The 17204-nt window shown below is 40.8% G+C and overlaps 2 protein-coding genes across 6 annotated transcripts in view; one reads left to right on the top strand and one right to left on the bottom strand.

Moving 5' to 3' along the window:
• Window positions 1–2197, top strand: part of EEA1 (early endosome antigen 1) — a 179039-nt gene extending 176842 nt beyond the window's left edge. The window contains exon 30 of the mRNA XM_088454453.1: window positions 2078–2197. Within this exon, the coding sequence (XP_088310579.1) occupies window positions 2078–2159 (82 nt within the window). The 3' untranslated portion in view covers window positions 2160–2197. The remainder of the gene's footprint in view (window positions 1–2077) is intronic.
• Window positions 1–17204, bottom strand: part of PLEKHG7 (pleckstrin homology and RhoGEF domain containing G7) — a 181960-nt gene that overhangs the window by 41980 nt on the left and 122776 nt on the right. For all 5 annotated transcript variants that reach the window (XM_088454488.1, XM_088454495.1, XM_088454480.1 and 2 more), the window contains 7 exons: window positions 16381–16479; window positions 13268–13417; window positions 10623–10718; window positions 9530–9631; window positions 8519–8632; window positions 8107–8281; window positions 2638–2753 (listed from right to left, as the gene is read on the bottom strand). In XM_088454488.1, coding sequence (XP_088310614.1) covers window positions 2638–2753; window positions 8107–8281; window positions 8519–8632; window positions 9530–9631; window positions 10623–10718; window positions 13268–13417; window positions 16381–16479 — 852 coding nt within the window. The remainder of the gene's footprint in view (window positions 1–2637; window positions 2754–8106; window positions 8282–8518; window positions 8633–9529; window positions 9632–10622; window positions 10719–13267; window positions 13418–16380; window positions 16480–17204) is intronic.

The raw sequence follows: 17204 nt of genomic DNA, 5'->3' as shown, positions 1-17204 counted from the left end.
TTGACATATATAGGGGTATTCAATATGGAGCGAAAAGTCATTTTTTGCGATAATTTCGCAAAAAATTACGTCATTTTCGCTGGTTTTGGTTTTACACCGTATTCAATTTCAAAGACTTTTCGCAGGTTCGAAAAGTCTTTGAAAAAAAACGGGGATAACTTTTCACCACTGAATAGGTGGCGTAAAAAAGTGCAGAATTGGGGTTTAGGGGTGCAGGCTTAAAAAAAATAGCCTGCACCCCTGGGAATGACATTTTAAAATAAACGGTGTCAAAAAAAGTTAAAAAAAAAAACTAGGGACACCCCAAAAAATTTTTACATTTGGGGTGAAAAAAAAAATGGGGAAAAAAGGGTTTAAAAATAGGGAAATAGGTTCAGGGCTATTCTGCAAGTATGCGGCAGGTGTTTTCTAGAATAGATTATTAGCGGCAGGTGCATAGTTGCAGAATTTTTTAAAACTTACTTTAGGGACATAAAAATATGCTAGTACCAATTTTCATGTACCCCAAATTTGATGGGACCACTTAAAAAAAAATGAAAAAAATAACCTAAGTGCTCTTCTGCAACACTTCTTCAATGTCGGGAAAAAAACACCTGCTGTAGCTATTTAAATCCCCGACTTTCATTTGCAGGCTAAAACGGGGGTACCCATAGTGATCCCCCATGTTTTTACAGTTTTAGGGGGGTCCTACAATTTATTCCAGATAAAATTTTCCTTTTTTTTCGCAGATCCCACTTCGCAGGTTCCCGTTTTCGTAGGTTTTATATTGAATACGGTGATAAAGCGGGCGCGCGCCCGATACTTTATCCCAGGAAAATCTCTGATGTGGAGCGAAAAGTCCAGCACGGACTTTTCGCTCCCATATTGAATACCAATAATAGAGGGTTAATTAGAATAATTCACTTATCAGTAGGTTGAGCGCTACATAACCCTACTACTTCTATTGAATCTTGACCTATAGGCAGAGGGTAGCCTATTATTGTAAGCAGCTCACAATTGATTTACTTGCTCAGTGCGCAGGAACTACCTCCATTTATTTAATTAATCTAAAGAATTAAAACTGACAGAGGTCTATTCCAGTAAAGCCACTTATCACTCTTTAAATGGCAGAAATTTTTCTCAAGACTTCAGGTCATCTTGAGCAAGACTAATGGGCTCAGCTATACTTATCCACAATAGAATTTCTTATTCCTACAACTTCAATTCATGATCCAGATGGTAGGAATGTGATTTGTATTTGGATCAGCTACATTTAGTATGTGCACAAAATGTAAAGCATGCAGTCTTCAATAAATACTTTTTTGTTCAGGAAACAAAGGCCCTGATTCAGAGCCGGACGCTCTGACCAGAGCGCTCGCTCTGAATCAGGGCCCACCTCCATTAATATGGAGCGTCCTCCTGGACGCTCGTATAGCTGTGGGTCACCACCCACAGCATATATGAGCGTGCAGGATGATGGTCGCGATGGTCTTGACCATCGCGACCATCGAAACTGCGAGCAACAGCCTGCGGTTGAGTTTTTCAACCGCAAGGCCAGGAGTGATTTTGGCTCTATCAGAGCCAAAATCACTCCCACTGACATCACTAGTGATGTCAGTGGGGCCGGCTTCAGACGGTAGGCGTTCCCTTGGGAATGCCTCCGTCTGGCAGGCATGCCCCCGGCACGCCCACCAAAGGGGGCGTGCTGTCAGTCAACATCGACAGCACGCCCCCTTTGATGAGACACTCCGAGCGAAGGAAAGTCCTTCGCTCGTCGCGTCTCGCGCATGCGCACAACGGAGCTCCCTCCGTCGTGCGCATGCGCAGTGCAGACCATCGACCCACTTGCGAGCGGACAGCCGCTCGCGAGTGGGTCTGAATGAGGGCCAAAGGCCAATTTTTTTTTCATTCCAAATCTAGACAAATCTGCACCCATCCCATCATAGGAGGCCTCTAAACTCCTATTCCAATGTCAAACATACCACTGCTAGAGATTCAACTTCTTTCTTGGTCATCCATAATTTATATTGTAATATAGTATAGAATTTGTAGATCACTCCCTCACGGAGAAACTAATCAATATAAACTCTTCTTACAGTACAGTGTCCTGGATAGACCATGTAGCAGTCTCAATCAAGCCAGAAGAACTGGCCACCACTACCCCACAGCAATTTGGATGACATCTGGATGTGATGATGATGTTACAACAATCCAAATTCTGGCGAGATCAACCTGGCTCCATTTGGCCCATAGCCTCATTATAATGTAGAGTCTACCAAATGATTGTAATAAAAAAGTATATTTTTCCATGATAAAGGGTTATTTATTGAACAAGTTTGATGCTTGCCAACATTATAGTTGTGTACCAGTATGACAGAAGCCTCACATAACTACTGTTGTCAATATTTAAGTTCTTGGTTTGGCTACATTCTGACCTTGCCCCTCCAACTTCAAGCTTGACTATATTGGACACGCCAGAGTTGGTTGAACTGAAATACCTTGGGCTGCTGTTGCTGGTCATACTCTAATTGGTTGCTCATCCCTCTCCTGTTTCATCTACTGTTCATCTATATGAATCCCATTTGGAGAATGTTGTTGCTATGTTCTTTTAATAATTTGTATTGATATCCATTTTCATATTTAAAACACAAAAAATACCTCTGGTATGAAGAATCTTTTATCTCTCTCCCATAAGTAGGGCCATACAATTACATCCTGGAGTTGTTTGAATTTCTGGGACTTATTCAACCATTTCACTTTTCCTTCAAGATCCCCTAGAATAATGGGAGGAAAATCACAATTATCTGGATTATTTAGTCATTTGTGTCTGCCCATATTTGCTATAATCCCAGAGATAATACTGTATGTAAACTGTGTTTTCATTAAAATCAGTGGTGCAAGGATGCAGCTTTGTGCACTGCACCTTTAAGAGATTGATTGCAGGTAAACCAGTTTTGTCAAGAAGTGTTCCCTACACAGTTTTTGCTTCAAAATTAGCTTGGGTTGTTTCACATGCATGTGGCTAATCTGCCAGCAGCTCTCTCTGCTTAGAGAGTATTCTGAGCTGACATCACTCAGTGACCGTGACCCAGCAGCAGATAGCTCCATCTTCAGTGAGATTACTGACACTAACAAAATTTGCGGCACAGAATGCTGCATATCCAGTGTAGGCGACCATTCTAGCAGGACAATTTTAAGGAAGCTGGGAGTGGGAATATGGATAGCCACATTTCCTCTCTGACCATAGCATAAGTGAGCACTGCAGGATGGCCCAGCAAGAGATATTGAGGTGTAACGGGGAAAGAAGGATAGCAATGAGACATGGCAGGACACAGTGAGGAAGGCACTGAAACATAGGGGCATATTTGTCACAATCTACATTTTTACTGCAGATGTGATCAATATTTTTGCATAAATTTGAACATGAATATTTTTACACACATTTACCATTGTTCTCTTGACAGGAGATGGGCTCCAATAAGAGCCCATCCTGGCAAAGACTTGGAAGCAGTGCGATAGCGATGACAAGTTCTCTATCAATTAAATTAGGCAAGAGCTGCACAACTCCTGGATTGTCACAATGACCTGATCTCCTCCCACGACTCATCCCAATTTGAAATTGTGGCTCTAAAAGATAATATTGCCTATTTCATGTATGGGTCTTTCAGGAACAATAATAAGATTAGCAGAGTCCCTGTAACACTTCATAGTATAGAACTCAGAATCAATTTGCAACTCAGGTTTTCCAAAAATTGTTGACGGCACTGCCATACAATCAATTTCTCAAAGATCGCATCCACCATCTCCCTAAAGCCAGGAATTCTCCCGAGAGGGCCTCTCGAGACATTCTAATGAAGATGCACTATTCCTATGAGAAGAAACAAATTCTCAGAGCGGTTCATCCATCTGACTCCTCTGTTTTGATCTTGGGTGATCTCCAAATATATAGCAACGTCTCTGCTGCTACTGTGACCAAGAGACGCTCTTTCTATCTGTTGATCAAACCTCTGAGATCAGCTAATGTTCCCTACTGCTGGAACTTTCTGACTAAACTCATAGGGACATACAATGGAGCTACTCCTGTCTTTCTTTTCCTTGAGGAAGGAGCTGTAGCTCTGCACTCCTGGGCATACTTTGCCATGCATTACCAGAAGACAATATGCAAGTCCTTAAAGATTGGTCCCAAGTGGGGAGGAAGTGACTTCTTCATCATTACCAACGCACTGCCTAACCTGAACCTGGATGTTTCCCCAACTCCCTCCAGTGTTGTGCCTGTTCTTTGGTTCATCCTAATTTATTTTTACATGCATTGCAACATTTATGGTTCTCCTGTTTACTTAGGTACTTGCTTTCTTTAAATGTCCACAAAGGTTGAGTCTCCCATATCCAAATTGCTTGGGACCAGGGGTATTTTGGATATCGGAATCCATATTTTGGAAGATTTGCATACCATAATGAAATATCTTGGGAATGGGAACTAAATCTAAACACAGAATGCATTTATGTTTCATATACTGTACAGTCATTTCGGGAGAATCATCCTCTGCCACACTATCTACGAGACCTCGTAATTCATCCAATCTTTCGTAAGGGCAATAAGCTTGTGTAATAAGGGTTAGTAAGTAATTCAATAAAACTGATATCTCTTTCTGAAAAAAAATGTAGTGTAACTATGTCAGCTCTATGTTTAGCAAAGAAATGCAAAGCTATCCTCTTCTTATTAGGGGCGTTCACACCATTTATGTTAATTAAAATTACATTAACCTAAGTGCCAGAGGAAGAGGTGGAGTAAGTGTCTAGTCATTACGTCATTGTGAGAGACCAGCGGGAACAAGGAGGACTAACTGTACAAATGGAGAATTCTCTGAGATGATTGAATGGGAGTGCATGTGATAAAAAGCAAAATCTAAGGAGAAAGACAAAAGGAAAAAAAAAATTAAATAAGTCCCTAACAGTGCAACTAAAGAACATTTATCTGTATCAAAGATGATTAACATTAGACCATAGAAAAATGCCATAGCACATCAATCTCAAAGGTAAGACCTGGTCCAGGTTGAGTCTCCCATATCCAAATATTCCAAAATACAGAATATTTTTTTAGCATGACTGAGATAGTGAAACCTTTGCTTTTTGATGATTCAATGTACACAAAATATGTTTAAGGCACAAAATTATTAAAAATATTGTATAAAATGATCTTCAGGCTGTGTATAAGGTGTACAGTATTTATTTAGATCAATTGCTAGAATTCTTCCAGTTTTATTCTGTTATGAAAGCATTCATTTGGAAGCTAAGGAAAGGTCAGAATGCTAGAAAAAAAAGTGTTGGCGGTCTTGACTTGCCTAATTTTGATCTATAACAAACTGTATGTCTTCCAAAACCTTGGGTGGACTTAGAGTTTACTGGGCATGGCCTGTTCACTTTCAAAGACCTTTTTGTTGTTACCCAAGCATGCCAGACAGCTTTATCCCCACGCCTCAGGGACTACACTAGCCACACTGAAAGCATAAGACAGATTGTTTACATCTCAATACTTCTTCCCCTCCCTTTCCATTATCTAACATTGCCCCTTCTCAGGGGCGTTTCTAGACAGGAGGGGCCCCTCATCTCCGCCCGGCGGCCGGCAGCGCACTGAGCTGTGCGCGGCCAGCGCCGGAATTATAGACTCTGGGCACTAGAGTGTGCCCAGGTCACCGGGAAAATGGCCACGGTGGCCATGTTCCCTGTACTGCGCATGCGCAAATGACGGGAAAATGTCTGCCACGGCCATTTTCCAGTCATTTTACAGCGCCGGATGCCCGCGCCAGCGTGGGACTCCGGAGAGGTATGTAACATTATGGGTGCAGGGTGTGTTGTGCGGGGCCCCCCTGGACCCAGGGGCCAGTGTTCCCCGCACACCCTGCACCCATTATAGATACGCCCCTGCCCTATCTGATACCCAATCTTTGCTGGAGAACTGGCTTAGTTTATGTATTGTTATACTGAAAGATATCTTCCCTGCAGATGTCCTTATGTCTTTTGCCCAAATACAAAACACAGTTTTGGCCGACTCTCCAAAGAGTTTATAGTTACCTCCAGGTTTGAAATTGGCCCTGTTCCCCCTCCCTTTTGAAGGCTAAGGGCCTGATTCAGGTTGGTTCACAAGGCTGCGTTCGCACGCAGCCGGCTGATGTTTGCATTGTGCGCATGCTTCACAGTGCGTGAACAGACCGATGCGATCAGGAATCGATCGCAGTAAGCACGCAGTCCCATTACACAGTGATTGACAGGAAGTGACTGTTCGGGGGTGGAGCGGGGGAGTGGTCGGGCAAACGCAGGCGTGGCTGTGCATTTTAACACAGGGTCGTGCATAATTAAGCCCCTGCGATTGTATATGTAGCCAGAGATCTAGTTGGCGACAGGTAGTTTAGCAGTTTGTGCGGCAGATCATGGTCAACCACAACTGTGCGTATGGGTTCGATGTTACCGATGTTTTCACTGACTTACGGATGCATGTCATTGGAAGTGAGTGGCTCTATACAGTGGTGGGCATCTTGGAATAGTGCTTTGGTTGCCATGTGATTAACATGAATAAAGCCCAATAAGGCTTGTACCACTCTCATCACATCTGTCGCTGGGACTTTCCTCAACTAATCTAAAAGGTGCTATCTCAAAGTGGTTTGATCGTCTTCTATTTTAGCAGACACCCAAGAAACTCCCTATTCAAAGTAAATGGGGATCAGACCTCTAAATTGCTCTGGAGGATAGCGAATGGAATAGGATTTTTGGGGGGTTATTTAAAAGGTCTAGGTGCATCAACCAGGTGGAGATCATCACACTTGTCCATAGGATGTACTTCACTCCAAAGTAACAACCCACAATTTGGCCTGCTCAGACAATGTTCTTCTGGTGCAATTGTGGACAGGTTGTTGACATTCTCCATATCTGCTGGGATTGTCTCATAAGTAGGCACTTTTGGAGAGAGGTAAAAATCTTGCAAGTTCTGGGCCTTATTCTGGCCCTATTTGAAGTGATGGTATTCTTACATCTTTACCCACCATTTGTCCCTAAACATGACACACATTTGCTTGGCCACATTTTAACTGCAGCATAAGCCACAATAGCCCAGCTTGTAGAAGCATCCCTCATTCCTTCCTATAACTATTGTTACAACCAAACTCCACAGGCGCTTTCAGATGGATACCGAAGATAGGCCTTATTCCACCTCCATTTCTTCTTCGCTAAGGATGGCCTGGGGAAAGGTCTCTTCAGTCTTTGACTGTGGGCCATTATGTATGTTAAAGGGATATATTGTGTCCTCGGGATCTCTTCCATGGACTATTTTACTGTATTTATTGTTGGCGATCTGCATATCTCTACCCTATACCCATCCCCCCTCCCCACACACACTTTTCTTTGTTCTTTAGTACCTTTTTTCTGATTTAAACTAAATTTTACAGTACGAAGAAGCCAGTGGTGCCCAGCGGGCATTGGCATCAGTGGTAAACTATATACTGTATATATAGATATATAGAAATGTATGTACTGCTCCTTATCTTCCACCTGCAAGGAGCTCACTCTCGGGGCTCACAGAATGCCTGCGGCCATTGATACAAGTCCAGAAAATAGTTTTTTTTTTATAAGTGTGCCCTCTTTTCCTGGACTTATATATATATATATATATATATATATATATATATATATATATATATATATTACACATACATACATACATACACACTTTTTTATATTATAATACATACATATATATGCATTGGAGCAGACGTTGTTAACCATAACTGTGTTGTTTTGTTCTAAAAATCAGCCTGATTTATGAGTAGGGTAGGGCTGTTGGGCAGAACCAAACACTGTTTTGTTTGTTTTCCTATAGCAGCAGCTATTTCCCTGGAGACAGCAATGTCATCAGAAAAGAGCTTGGGTATGGCACTGATTACCATTACACACAATAGACCACAATCGTCATTTGATTTAACCCTTAGATAACAATTATCTCTAGTGGCACTGAATAAACGCTATATTGTTCCTACTATGATAGAATAGAAACATTTAGAAGAACTTACAGAATAAAAGTAAAACCACGTTATCATTGCCTTATCCCCTCGAGCAATGCAAAGTCACCTCACTTACTTATGGAGTTTTCAACTTTCTCCTTCACAGAATAGATGAATACTTTTTCAGATGCATCGCTGCTTCTCTTCCATATGTTCTTTAGGAGCAGCGGATAGCGGGTCAGTCGGTGTAATGGAGCTACTAGCAAATCGGTGAGGTGTAGCCGTCTACACTGCTCATGTTGTTCACACCACTAAAAGACACAAAATACAAGTGTGTAGCAGCAGGAACTGTATGGTGAGTGCACACGGATGGAGAAATCAGGGTGACGGGAATGGCATCAGCAGAGACTGCACCAAATCAAGGTGCGTTATAAAAAGGTGGGACTCTTCAGCTCATACTAGCACTTGTATGACACATTTCTAGCTGTACGTATTATCATGATAGCACATAATGTAAACTCTGACATTCATAAAAAAAGAAAGATTACTTTTACATATGCTGCAAAGTGTTCTTTTTGCTTTAGGGTCTCCAGGTAGATGATGGCTGACGTGTAATTGAGGCAGTAGATCTGATGAGTCCAGCACAGATTATCCTTGAAATACTGCAACATCAAAAGAAAATATAGAGGTTATGCAAGTACAGGGAAAACCATAAGGCAATTGGCATCTGCGTTATACAGATGTGTCCTTGATCATCCGGCCTCAATAAGCCATGCAGCGCGATATGTCTGGCGTGAATGAGCTGCCAGGTCCCGTATAACTCTGTTAGTGTTGGTTGTCTTTTTTTTTTTATTTGCCCAAATGCAATGTGACTAAGACGCACCGGCAGACTGTGCTGATTAATTTGATATGTAACACTATGTGTGACTGAGTCTGTAAAGGGAACTTGGCGTGCAGAAAAGCTGCGGATGCTGTTTTATAGCACTTTGCATGCTGATTGAGAGACTCATTTGCACACAGATATACGTGTCACATATCAAATTAATCAGCAGTGTCTGCTGGTGCATCCCAGTTTTGTTAGGTTTAGGGTTAGGCACCAAGGGGAGGATTAGGCACCAAAGGGAGGGTTAGGGTTAGGCACCAAGGGGAGTGTTAGGGTGAAGGTTAGGGTTAGAAAAAAAAATGTCAACCTTTTGACCCTGTCGACCATTTGTACATGTCAACATTCTTATATTTTGACCTTTACTGTGTTGACCTTTTATCCCTGTCAACCTTTTGACTGTCTAACATCTGGTGTCTATCTAGACACTGTCGACCTTTTTACTGTTTATCTCTTATACCACACCCTATAGAAATACTGTTGTCACATTTTATACATGATTGTTTGCAACTCTTTGTCATAGGCCAGAGAACATTTGTATAGAAAAGTTTTTAAATAGGAATAAAGAAAAACAAAAAGATTGCTGTGAGAAGCGTAACTTTAGATTATTTAATAAATCAGATATGTCACTTTTTCCCTTTACAATGCTTCTGGAATCCAGGTCATTGCTCATACTGACCTTTGTAAGCAAATCTGCCAGTGACAAGGTGCAGGATGCTTCAATACCAAGCTCCTTGCTTAAAATGGTGTTGAACATGCTGGTGGCAAAATTCAGACTTTCCTAGTTTAAAAAAACAAATATATATATCATCTTAACTCTGTTCTTATGGAGAACACAAAAATACCAATCCAAAAATGACAACCCATTACTATTTCAATTATATTGTTTGTTTGTTTTTTGGCTAGGAGGCATTCTAGTCCCTTCTTCAGAATCCCAAGGGGCCCATTTATTAATGATCGCATTTTGCAATGCGATCAGGGCATGCAGTACCGCCCCTGATCGCATTGCAAAATGCGATCCTATCTGCCGGATGTATTATCCGGGACATGCAGGGAGACGGGCTCCGAAAAGAGCCCGTCCCTGCGATATCTCCTGAGGGCAGTCGGGGCTTCTGCACATGCGCAGTCCCGCGGAATGCACATGAGCGGCGCCCATTGCCGGCGGAGGGATCTGGCAGATCCCTCCGCCGGCTGATATGCGGTAAGTCCCCATAGACTACAGCGGCTAACGCTATCTTTTGATAGCGTTAGCTGCTGGGGCCAATATCGGGAATGCTTCGCATTCCCGATATCGATACATTTTGCAGCATCGCATCCCCCATAGAAACCTATGGGGGATGCGGCTGCCGCCGGCAATGGAGGGATCGCAGCAGGTATCGGAGATAGCTGCTGCGGTCCCTCCTTCATACATTCGGGGGATACTTAGTATTTGAGGTAAACCCCCGAAAACAGGTGTTTTCGGGGAATTTACCTCAAATTCACTTTGATAAATGGGCCCCACACTTCACAGACTCCCAACCTCTGAGTTAAAACCTTCCACATTTAGGAAAATGATTATTATGAGATCACCATTTGTTCTCTAGGAACCTTTGCTTTTAAACAAAATAAAAACAGACCTTGAAATAGAAATGCTTGGGATGAAACAGTACTAGTAAACATATAATCTGAAATAACTGTAATAATACAATCTTGTCATCAGCACAAACAACTAAGTGAACTAACATCATATCATGTACAGGATATTTTTTCTTTGTAAAAGGAAAACCATTCACCTGATTCAATTCCTCCAAATTGGCAAAGAGCCTGACCATATCCACATCCATTAGATGATCATTGTTCTGCAAGTACTTTAGTGCATTATAAAATATCTGCACAATATAAAACAGAAGTGAAACAGTCAGAGTATTCATCATTAATTTAATAATGTGTCAAATGTATCTCTTATAGCTGTTTCAAGTACACAATAGCATATAATCTATACTAATATAATAAGAGCGTGGTGTTTGCCTGTTTGTTCCAAGTTGGCACAAAAACTACTGAACCGATTTTCATAACAACTGAATCATTTTGTAGTAGAAACTCCTAAAAATAACCTTAATTTTGTTTCATCTCATCGCGCATGGTCGGTAAGTAGTGGGGGGAGAGGTGGTTTGGGCCCGCGTTCACTTAAATAGGATAGGCTACATAGCAGTCTGTGCGCAGAGAACATAGGGGCAGATGTACTAAGCTCTGGGAAGTGATAAAGTGAAGAGTGATAAACTACCAACCAATCAGCTCCTAACTCTCATTTTTCAAACACAGCTTGTAACATCACAGTTAGGAGCTGAGTGGCTGGTCGTTTATCACTCTCCACTCTATCACTTTCCAGAGCTTCATACATCTGGCCCAGTGTGACAATAGAGTGAGTAGTTAGTTGGTGAAGGCGCTGCTGGCACCAGTCTCTATAGTGCTGCTGGTCACTATGCAAAGCAATACAACTAGAACACCTCGAATAAGAAAAATGTTGTCAGTAGTGATTTCATCGTCAACGAAGCCGTGGACAGCTATTAATACATAAACATGATAAAACATACTGCTCTGTTTAGCAATACCCCGGAAATAATGTTGCCGTGTCATATAAAGTCTTGTAACATTTCTCTAATCTATGATGAACAAGTGAGGATCATTCTCGTATTGGGCATCTTGCAATTCATCGTAAATCCAGCTAGAAGGTGCAATTTTAAAGCAGGGACAAATTTAAAAGGAGCGGGTAAATATTAGAGTTAGGAAAGGTCCTAACTCTAAAGGTGCATATACATTTATAGATTGAGAAATGAGAGCACGATTACGACATTGTAATCGTGCTGTTGTTTCTCCGTCTGTGATGTACCTACAATGAATGTTCAGTGTAGGCACATCCATCATCCCCATACATGCTGAACCTGACATGATCGTCAGGTTGACCAGCATGTACGGGGGGTGATAGATGTCAAAATCGACCATCGGGCTACGGAAATCGCTGGTTGTTTTTGACATTTAAGTGCCCGATTTGCAGCCGATTACCGAGTGATTGCACGATTAAGATGTCGTAATCGTGTTGTCGCTCTGTAAGGTCGCGTAGTGGATACGCGCCTTACAGGGGCGTTTTAAGAGAGGAGGGGGCCCGTGTGCACTCTCTGTGTGGGGCCCCCTCCTCTCTCCCCAGTGGCCGTAAGCCGACTGACGCGGCTAGCCAGCCACCGGAGCCTTAGTAGACTCCGGGCACTAGAGTGTGCCCGGAGTCTACTGCGCATGCGAAGAACGCCAGAAAATGGCCATGGCGGCCATTTTCCGGTGTTCTGAGCAGCGCAGACACACGACATGGGACCACGGACAGGTAAGTCTAAAGTAATATGCACCCATTATAGATACGCCACTGGCACCTTAAGTGTCCTAAGTCTAGCAATCCTAGCTGAACTCTGAAATGCAGTGTACAAATAAAGATTCCCAGTAGTTATGATACATGTAAAAGCAGCCCAAATGTTCTCTGTATAAATCCCCCATCATTACTTTGTCTAGTCTAGAGGCAAATCTTTATCTAGATTTGCCTAATTCTACATAAGTCCCATTATGTGTATTCTATTAACATTGATATAAAGGAGAACAAATCTGCAGAAATCTTCTGTCACAGTATATTTCCATAATATAAGATTCTTGTATGATAAATGGGTTAAAATAAAATAAAGCAACAGCTTAAACGAATATGTAAAGTATCTGAAAAATGAAACCAGGAGACAAGTACGGTACCAACATTATTATGGGCTTCTGAGTAAATGTCATGGCTAAATTCTGAGCCAATTCTTGCCCCAGATACTGGGTTAAATAGTTATAAATTATAACTGAGCTTGTACAAAAATATTTTTTGTTAAATTAAAAAAAATATATATATTATTTCCGTTTTCCTCTGCATTGCCGAGTTATACTAAAGATTTCTGCAGGAGAGAGGGTGTTACCACTGCTGGAAAGCTTAAGGAGAGAAAGATCCAAAACACTGCCTGAAAGTACATCCGAGTATAATTGGGTGAGTGCCGTAGCCAACAATCATTGTTTGCAAGGGACTCTTATCTTCCTTTAACCCTGCAGTAGGGGTCCCAGAAGAGTTCCTCAGTAAAACTGAACTGACAATTTTATGTGCAAAATGGCTGCGGGCCAGGGGAATAACTGTACCAAGCAATTTACTCAATTTAAGGGGTCTATTTACTAAGCAGTGTTAGGAGACAGAGTTAAAAGTGATAAAAAAGTGATAAGGTGCCAGCCAATCAGCTCCCAACTGTCATCTCACAGGCTGTGTTTGAAAAATGACAGTTGGGATTGCTGGCACCTTATCACTTTTCATATACTGTACATATGTTCCATACAAAAATAGGACACCTGAAGTAACATTTACAATCAAACTCACCATTTGAAGAACCAGCAAATGCTCCAAAAAGTAAGTACATTCTGAGGTAAAAAGTTCCCAGATTGCCTCCTGTCTTTTGTTATTTGATTTGCTATAAAGTGCCTTTTTCTCAACAGTCTGCATATTTCTGAATTCATCCCAGGTTTTATCCTATATGTAAGAAAAAGCATAATAATAATAAGTTTACTTCATTTACATAAATACTGTAAGAGTATACATTTTATATACGCTTCCAGAGACTACATTTAAATAAATGTGAATTTAGCTTTAAAATGTCATTGCCTCTCTTATAATCACTAAGTATTTGAAAATTCAGAAAAACTATAAATATATATATATATATATATATATATATATATATATATATATATAAATAATCTGCAATTATGCCCCCAAATCATTTATTTTCTTTATTTCAGAAGAGATTTTTAACACAATGGAATAAATACATTTCTATTATGTGTGTTATACTGTAAAATACATAATGGCTAATGAAACACGATTTTAAACTGTTCCTTCTGGTTTTGGTTATGAAATCACAGTCAAAGTACAGTAAGGGTGTTGTGAGGGCATGTGGTGGCAAATTGTAAGTAAAATGGATGGCAGTCGGAAAAGTCACAAACGCAGATTACTGGAGGGGTCAGAGCTGCATTTGCTCTGACCCTTGTGTAAGTAGAACGTTGATAATGATGACCGCGTGCAATTAGTCGCACATGATGAAAACACACCCAGTTATTCGATCCCCTTTAAACTGCTGTAACACTGAATAAAAAGTGATTTGACACTTATTTTACAAATAAAGAATGCTTCATACTTCATATACTGATGTGTCCACATAAATCTATCATTTGCGCGCTACAAGTCTCGTGAGCGCTGTGTGACTCGGTAGCGCCAAGCGTCTGTGCATTTTTTTTTCCTTTTAAATGCGTCTTATTCTCACGTTACAGTGTCAAAGGTCGTGACTCTGTAATGTAGCGTTTTGCATGCAGATGCACCCGCACAAATAGGATATAGGCATGCAGCATATAATTTTAATCAGAAGCTGTTTGTGCATCCTATTTGCATCGCTATGCGAATAAGACGCATTTAAAAGGTAAAGAATCGCACAAAAAGACGCTCTGCGCTCTGGAATCATGCCACGGCATGGTGCGACTAGAAGGGCTGTTAAACAGGCAACGAGGCTAGATGTATTAGAACACATCTGTATTTTGGTAAAGGAAACCTGCACAGACATTTTTATTTTCATTAAATAAAAATTCTTATTAGCGTCTGCTGCTCTTCACATTTTAAAGGCTCCACTGTACATGAGTAGTTATCAGCTCTAATCGGCCATTTACTGTAATGTGTTTCCAATGTGTACTGTGATTTTTAGCAATACTCACAGCGAAACCACAGCTGCCACTCAGAATAGAGTCACATTTGACTTGTATATGACAAAGAGGGAGCAATACCCAATGCAAATTGCAATGATGCAGGTTTTTTTGTGGATGCATTTTGTGATTCGTATGCATTTGCCCCTAATAAGGCACAATGGCCCTCATTCAGAGCCGCTCGTTAGCGGCAGTACGCTCGTTCTGAGCGATGTTTGCACATCTGCGCATGCGTACGGTTTTTAGTACGCATGCGCGAACCAGTCAGTGCGGCCAAAAATCGTTTGTACGCTATATAGCGAGGGCCTGCTATTTTGAGTGACAGAATGAGGCGTATGTGGGTGGTAACAGGGGAAGGTGCTTGAAAATGGGGAGTGGAGATCCGAACGCAGGCGTGCTTAAAGGTCAAAACGGGCGTATTATGGGTGTGCATAATTAATACAGCAGCGTCATTGACCACGTCACTGGGTTATTTTATAGCCAGAACTGCTCGCAAATTTGTGGTAGCAAACACCAACCACAAGAATAGCGAGCAGTTCATACGCTGGTCGATGTACTCGATTAATCTAATAAATAGCGGACATGACGTATGGTGCGAGTGGCCAGGGGGCGTTTTTAACAAATAAACGAGCGTATGTTTTGCTCGCTCGTTCAGACTTAGAGGTGTGAACAGACTGCAATTTGCGAACGGATCATTTGAATAGCCACCCCTTGTTTTTGAACGAACGACCGCAAATAGCGAACGGCTCTGAATCAGGCCCAATGTGTATACTTTATACAAGGCCTGACAGCTATATGGCTCAAAATCAAAACTATAGTCTTTTTTCAGAGTTGGTACTTTTATTAAACATAGATGTCCTTGGTGAGTCAGATGGTATTTTTATTGATCTTTCCTACTGCCAGTACCAAGTCCTCCCTACAGCAACCAACAGAGCTGAAAATGACATCTGGGGTGATGATACTTCTAACTCTATGGTGCAGGAGCCTGGGAGAATTCTACTATCAGTGAAATCAGTAAATGTAATCAAAATGGCAATGGGCATTTTACTAAAAAGAATGCAAGAAAGATCTCCCGAAATTCATATATCTAATTTGGTCACCCATGAGTGAGTCAATAGCAGAGTTGATCTTTGTAAGGCCAAAGATGTGCTCTGATGTAATGATGTGAGGGAAATTATAGATATGATGATTGCAAATACATTTAGAAAACCATTGGAGAAACCAAGTGCCATGTAATAACGGGTACATGAAATATACATTGCCACCACATTAGACTACAGGTTCTCAGTATGAAAAAACACCATGATTGTTAGGCCTAGGGACAGCCACCTTACAGCCCATGCTGGATAAGGATAGCTGGCATTAGGCCTACAAATGGTGCTCTCTGCACAGACCAGTGAATACAACGACATTCAGAACTGACAATTGTGCACCATTACTGTGCATACAGTATGCTCTGTGCTTAGCATTATGTGACAATATATAGGAAATAGAATGGGGTCAGAGTAGAATTAGAGCAGAGAAAATTAACCTAGGATGATATAAAATATTCAAACACACCAAAAAAAAAAAAAACACCCAAAAACCTGTTAGTGCCACTGAAACTAGACACAAATAAAGTAAGGTTTCAAGCTTCATAAAATTCAATGTGAATGCTTTCCTTGTAAAAGTAGATTCCACTTGTAAGAAGTTTTTATTTTGCTGTATAATAGACTAATAGAAATTGTTGTTTCACTACTATACCTTAATGTTAAAGAAATTATATTCTGTGAAATCTGGAATCTTGAAGGCTGACAGACAGTTCTCCAAATCAGAAATTTGCTTTTGTTTTCCTTTGATAAACTAAGAAAAAAATATATACATAAGAATTAAATAAAATAAAGTAGCTTTTCCAATATGTTAAAAAAAAACAAAAAACTGCACAATAAGCTTAATAAGTTGTTACAATATTTCCTGATAATTTTCAAGTGCAGATGCTATGAATGAAGTTCATATATGATTACATGATCTCAAGTATACTACAATTTTTCATTTACCCTACATCAGGTATCAAATTGCACCTTATGAGACCCCACCATTTTTTTTTTTAAAGTCAATTAAGCCGGTATTAATTTTTTATTTTTTACTCTACCAAAGTAGAAATTCTATATATTTTTTTTCTTCAAGATACAGTACATAGAATTTCCACAATACTTCCACATTTATGAAGCAAAAACTTTAACTTCAATTGAGACATGAGTATATTGATGATAATTGTGGAAGCTGCAGCAAATGAAAAATGTGCCCATGGCAACCAGTTATGCATTAGAGGACTAGCTTTGAATTTAAAAATCTCCAAACTGCTCTAATTTCCGTGGGATAGTTCTGATTTGAGTACTCTGCTCCAATTCACATGAGAGCAGCAGTGATCATGTGCCACAAGCGCCTGCCACTGGTGTGCACGAGAAGTAGTCGGCATCGGGATGTGGTCAATATCCCGATCACGGGGATTCCGGCGCTCAGAATACTCTCATAAGTATGAGTTAGGGGGAGGGTTGAGATTTAGGGTTAGGCAGTGGTTATGGGGG

This window comes from Taudactylus pleione, unplaced genomic scaffold (assembly GCF_031769625.1).
Source record: "Taudactylus pleione unplaced genomic scaffold, aTauple2 ptg000040l, whole genome shotgun sequence".
NCBI lineage: Eukaryota > Metazoa > Chordata > Amphibia > Anura > Myobatrachidae > Taudactylus > Taudactylus pleione.
Note: the sequence above shows the minus strand (reverse complement) of the source record. Positions and strands in the feature narration are given on the sequence as shown.